At 40.1% G+C, this 6,000-nt stretch overlaps 1 protein-coding gene across 14 annotated transcripts in view; it reads left to right on the top strand.

Moving 5' to 3' along the window:
- The window catches only part of adgrb1a (adhesion G protein-coupled receptor B1a), a 572,033-nt gene that overhangs the window by 543,419 nt on the left and 22,614 nt on the right, over window positions 1–6,000 (top strand). For 10 of the 14 annotated variants that reach the window (XM_048528814.2, XM_059646190.1, XM_059646188.1 and 7 more), the window contains 2 exons: window positions 1,487–1,570; window positions 2,553–3,196. In XM_048528814.2, the coding sequence (XP_048384771.1) occupies window positions 1,487–1,570; window positions 2,553–3,196 (728 nt within the window). The remainder of the gene's footprint in view (window positions 1–1,486; window positions 1,571–2,552; window positions 3,197–6,000) is intronic. The other 4 variants (XM_048528824.2, XM_059646189.1, XM_048528825.2 and 1 more) reach the window with 1 other exon arrangement.

Here is a 6,000-nt window from a genome sequence, read left to right as displayed (position 1 = left end):
ACCACCATTTCCTCAAGCATTTCCAGGTTACCTGTCTGCAAAATCAGCAAATGTCCCTTTTATCTTGACTTTGCATACAGTAATAATGATCAGACAGCACAGAGTGAGGGCTTACAGCACCCAAAGTAGGACAACTGAGCACCAGCCAGTACTGTGAATGCTTGAAGGCGCCTTCTATGAAGAGAGAATCATGGAATAAAATCCCTACAATGTGAAAGCAGGCCGTTTGACCCATCGAGTCCACACTGACCCTCTAAACAGCATCCCGCCCAGATCTACCGCTCTGCCCTGCCCCCATAAACCTGCATTTTCCATGGCTATCCATCTAGGTAGCACATCCCTGGACCCGATGGGGAATTTAGCATTGCCAATCCACCTAACCAAGCCATCTTTAGACTGTGGGAGGAAACCAGAACACCAGGAGGAAACCCGCAAGAGATTGGACGGACTGTGGCTGTGTTTCTTAGGTCAGAGGAGATTGAGATGGGACATGAATGAGATAAATAAAATTATATCATGCATAGATAGGGTAGACAGGAAAGAAATGTCTCCCCTTGGTGGATGGATCAGTAAGCGGTGGGCATAGGTTTAAGGGAAGGGACAGAAAGTTGAGAGGACATGTGAAGAGAAACTTGTTCATCTCGATGATGGTGGGAATTTGGAACTCACTGCTCTAAGCCTGGTAGAGACAGAAACCACAACATTTAAGGAGTTTTTAGATGTGCACTTGTGATGCTAAGGCATACTAGACTATGTATTAGTTTAGTTAGGTGGTTGAGTTTGACTGATGTGGATGTGATGTACTAAAAGGGCTGTAGATTTCTGTGACAAGATATTCCCCTTTTCTGCCTACACGGTTCACCAATAAAGGTATCCAAGAGGTTGGTTTTGTACTTATTGAGTGGAAGATTGTGAGAAAAGCTATTTTGAGCTTTGGAAGACCAGCTGCTGTGATTCTCACTCATCAAAATACTTCCACTGAAAATGAGAAAATTCCAGCCAGGGTTTCCATTGATGTTGCAATAGAGTGGAGGAGGCTCAGAGGAAACCTTTATTTTCTGTGCTTTACTGACTGTTTTAAGGTACTTGGCCAGTTGTTGCAACTGAAGCCTTATTAAGAACTCATTTCACAACTGGGCGTTGTGTGTGAATTCCTGAGTGTGTTTGTTCACACAGTCAATAAAGTATCGGAAATAAACATATTGTGTGATATTATTTACAGTGTAAAATATAATTTTCAAGACCCTCTCAGGAGTAACTTTAGATTAAGACTTTATCTGATCAGTTGCCTCTGAATTTCCTTTTAATACATACAGCCAGCATTTTACTTGCTGTTTTGATCAAAATTATGTGCTTGTGTACTGCACATTTTAGAGTTAATATTTCTCCTTGAGGGAAGCTGACTGTGGGTGCTGATGGATTGTATTGCAACACTACTTGAGACACAGTTTTAGTTATTCTTTATTTAAATTCATATTCTTTTTAGTTTATCAAGGTGAAGGATGTCAGCGCTGGGGAGTGGAACACTTTTCTACTTTGAGAAAGCAGTGTCAGGATCAAGCACTCCCAGGTTAGGAATAGCATGGGTTAGATAACTGATTGAAGCTCCCTCTTACTCTGCACCGACACCAATGCCTTTACTGCAGTCACCTGAGAGCATATCCTCAACAACACTAACATGTCATGTAATGACACCAGCTAACTATCTGTCCTCTCTGTGAAATCGCTAATTTAAACTGAAGAGCTGCTTCAGAACACCTGAATATTATACTTAATTGAAATGAAAAATCACATTTCAGAGAATGTTTTCTTTGAAATCAACGACACAGAAAGGAAAACTTAAAAGATCAGAGAAGAGAGTGATACAAGCTAAGTGAGGAGATTTTCTTTTAAAAAAAGTCTTGTGCTTTCTAATAATTAATTTGCAGAGAGCTCTATGGGTGTAATGTGTTGCGTAAAACAAGCATCACAGTGTTATTCTAGAGTAAAAAGGAGAGATTTTTGTGAGAATGTTTAGACGTTGGCCCAGTGGGAACATGCTTATCAATAAGCTTGCTTATTAATAATCTGTCAGGATACCGAAGATGTAAAATCTGTGTTCACATAGGAGGGAAGAGTGAGACTTAGGAAAATAGAATAAGACCAAATCAATCGTTGGATCTGTTTATACGTAAAATAAATATAACTTGTGTTAAAATAATTTACTATTTATTGTTAATATTAAAGCCATAAAACTATTCCTATATTTGAATAGCTTCACTACCATAATGTTAGTGTTTTATTGTCGTGAGCACAAAGATAACAAACCCGGTCACCCAGCGAGAATGTAGCAAATAAATTCACATTTATGTAAATAGAGCCCTGAATGAGGTTCCATTAAACAGCTGTGAATGTCTGGTGGCCCTGTTAGTGATTTCCTGTGCATGTGGCACTTAGCCACATGTTGCTAGCTATTACGCACTCACAGAGCTATCCAGATGAATTGTCTAAAGATATGCAGCATTTTGTTTTTCTTTTCACAAAATATAACGCAGCTATTCTCGATCTTACAGTCTTAAATAAAGATATTAACGCCGTCAGAACAGGAACCCTGACAGGAACTCTAAAACGCTCAATGGTCCATGAGGAAGAAATGAAAATGAAGTTTAACCATCAGAAGTTGTCCGGTTTCTCAAGTCTTCCAGCAAATGTGTCGAAGATGCACCTCCAGGGATCACTGAACTATCCAGGCTCGTTAAACATGAACGAGTTTAGCGACCACACCTTGAAAATAAATAAGAGCGAGCAACCGAAATCTATCTATATATGCGACGGTGACATTTTCAAGCAGTTAGACTCGGAACTAGCTCGAGCACAAGAACAAGTCACAGATGCTAACTATGTCATCTTGCCCACCAACACCTCTACCCTGAGGCCCAAACCAAAAGACGATAGCAAATATAATATTAGCATTAGTCAATTGCCCCAGACTCGACTCATTCATCTCAATGCAGACAGTGGGTTTTGTGCAAAAAACTCACCGCTGGATCATGTTAACATTGCTTGCAATGAAAGGGCTTCTCCTGGCCACCAGATACAGAGCTCTGCAAATGAAACACAGCTCCCCAATAATCTCTGTGATACAGGTGATTCAGGGAATTCAGGGATGGTGTCCAAAAGTGAGACGGTTTCTACATTATCCACAAGCTCATTGGAGGTAAGGAAATAAAATTGGAATTCTCTCTCTCTCTCTCTCTCTCTCTCTCTCTCTCTCTCTCTCTCTCTCTCTCTCTCTCTCTCTCTCTCTCTTCCCCCCCCCCACCTCTCTCCCCCTCTCTCTCTTCCCCTCCCCAACTCAGTCAATTTCTGATAGCATTTTACATTCAGTATATAATTGGCAATCACAGTCAAGTCAGAGGAACCTTGGAAATTGAAGACCCAAAGAAATCTTTTGTGATTTTCTTTCAAATGAGACTTGCTACTTATCTATGTTAAATATCACAAAGGCTTCACCCAACGAATGCACTGTGAAATCCATCGTTAGGACATTGTGTTGCTTGCATTGTTTCTTCACACTGCTAGTTCTATTCTCAACGGTGCCTTCATGAGGGAAGAGGCACACAAGTCAGCCAATCCTCTGCAAAATGGAGAGTGAAAATGGAACGCAGGTTACTGAGGCTAAGTTCATGGACTTTTTGCATTGTCCCAGGCAACGCAAAATGAAACCATTGCGAACAACAGCCTGTTCACCTGGCAACTACTTTCAGGAGGGTGGAGTTACAAGAAGTGGTGGGATAAAAGACAATAATCAGAGCAAAAATAAGTAATTTTCAAGTGAAGAACTTGGAATCAACCCTCCTTCAACATCAGATTTTTTTTATCTCTTCTCCCCCCTGCTCCCATATAAAGCAAATTGATTAGCTCAAGGAAAAGAATTTGCCCAAACAGGGTCACTTCAGCAAACAGTTTTTCTGTAGTACCAGCATCTTTATCTCCCAGCTTTCCTGTTCAGAAAATACTCATATAATGACAATAAAAACTTGTTAACAGAATTACACTTATATGGACTGATGAAACATAACTAGATTTCTCAGTGAGGTGAAAGGTAAATTCTCTCTAGTGCCACTCACTCATTGGAGATTGTGAAAAAGACAACTGGTGATGACTTAACCTGAGAGCCACCATGGTTCAGACCAGGGAAAAGGTTGAGAAGGAGAGTGCAATGCACTACCTGCGCCTCCTCCAACTCACTGTAGTTGGATAAGGCATAGAAAATATACCGTGGAACACCTACATTAGTTGTCAATTACTTTGTCCCTTATGATAGAGACTGTTACAAGATCTTTTCTCCCATTAGCACCTTGCATATGTTATCTTTAGGCTATTTGTCGTGCCCTCCACAGTGAAGACCAATGCAAAACACTAGTCTTAATTATCTGCCATTTCCCAGCTCCCTGCCATCAGTTCTGCATCTTCTAAGCATCCCTTACTTTTCCCACTCATTTTCTTCTGGAAACTTTATTAAAAATTATTTCTTGCTAGTTTATTTTCAGAATTTTCTCCCTGTTTATTAGCTCTGTACTCATTCACTGCTCATTCCTAAAAATTCTTAAAATCATAAAGTTCCCAATCCTGTGGTCTACCAATAAGTCATGCCATTTTTTATCTCTTGGCTTTTGACTGGATGCTGTCCTTGATTGCCAAAGGCGATTGGCATCTGTGTTGAAGCATGTGTCAGCAAACTTCATTTTGTTCTGCCCATTCCTCATCGGATTTGTTTTGGTGCTGCCTTTCTTTCTCATGCTGAGGAGTAAGCTTTTATTTTACTATGGACATGGTGTGCAGACAACAGACTTGACTCTGTGCATCAAAACTTTATACGTGAGTTAACATCAGTATAGTAACTTTGCAAGCAACAGGATTTTTCATTAACTAATTTCCTGCAGCGTTCCTCTTCCCCTGTCAGCCAGACTCACTGTTTACCCCTTGTCATGTGACTTCTGTGTGAAGAATCAAGAGAGTGTGGTGACTGGTGACATGGACTCTACAACAGCAGTTATCACCTGACAAATCGGAAGTTGATTTCAGCAAACAAGGAATGATTCTAGCAGCCTTGTCCCATTCCCATGTTATTGAAATGAGATGGGAATCATGTTATTATTGTATACAGTTTACTATCCAATCTTCCACAGTGGGGACTATCGATGATCTGGAGAAATGAGCTCAAATGCCAACATTGCTGGTCAGGAATTGAATTTTAAGGAATTAAATAAATTCAAAAATGAAAGGTAGTATCATTCATGATGACCATGAAACTTCATCATTGTCTTAAAAGCCCTTCAGGGAAGAAAACCTGTCTCCTTACCTGGTCTGACCCTACATGTGACTCAATGATAATGTAGTTAACTCCTAACTACCCTCTGAAGTGGTCTAGCAGGCCACTCAATATTAAAGAAGGCCATTCATTACCACCTCTTTCTAAAGGCCAGCTAGGAATGGGCTAATAAATGCTTGCCTTTCTGTAACACCCACATCCAGAGAATGAATAAAAAAAACTATCAATACAGTAAATGCAAAACTGATGAAGGTTCACAATTTGAATTGTAAGATAATCACTCACTGAAACACTAGCTTCATATTTTAGATCTTTAAAAATCCATCTTGTTGCATTGGAACTTCCATGCCTAATGGAAGCAGTTAGGTTTTGTGCCATCATACTTTGAGCTATAATCACTAACCTCCACAGGAGCTTGAACTCAAGTTCAGAGGAACTCGAGGAGCTTACCGATTTTAGTACCGACCAATACTGGCTCAGTCAAAGAAGGACAAATATTGCACCATCAAATTTCATTGAAGGTTTGGCCATACAAATCTTCAACAGTGAATCCGGAAAATAATCTAAGCTAATGGCTCAGTGAGTTGGTTTCCAGGGTTTCGACTGAAGTTATTGTGCATGACATTACCAATAATCAGATTTGACTCTTGACCAGCACTGAGCTGATTTCCATTGTGGAGCCTGGA

The sequence above is a fragment of the Stegostoma tigrinum genome, chromosome 5 (genome assembly GCF_030684315.1).
Source record: "Stegostoma tigrinum isolate sSteTig4 chromosome 5, sSteTig4.hap1, whole genome shotgun sequence".
NCBI lineage: Eukaryota > Metazoa > Chordata > Chondrichthyes > Orectolobiformes > Stegostomatidae > Stegostoma > Stegostoma tigrinum.
This window is presented reverse-complemented; position numbering and strand designations above follow the sequence as displayed.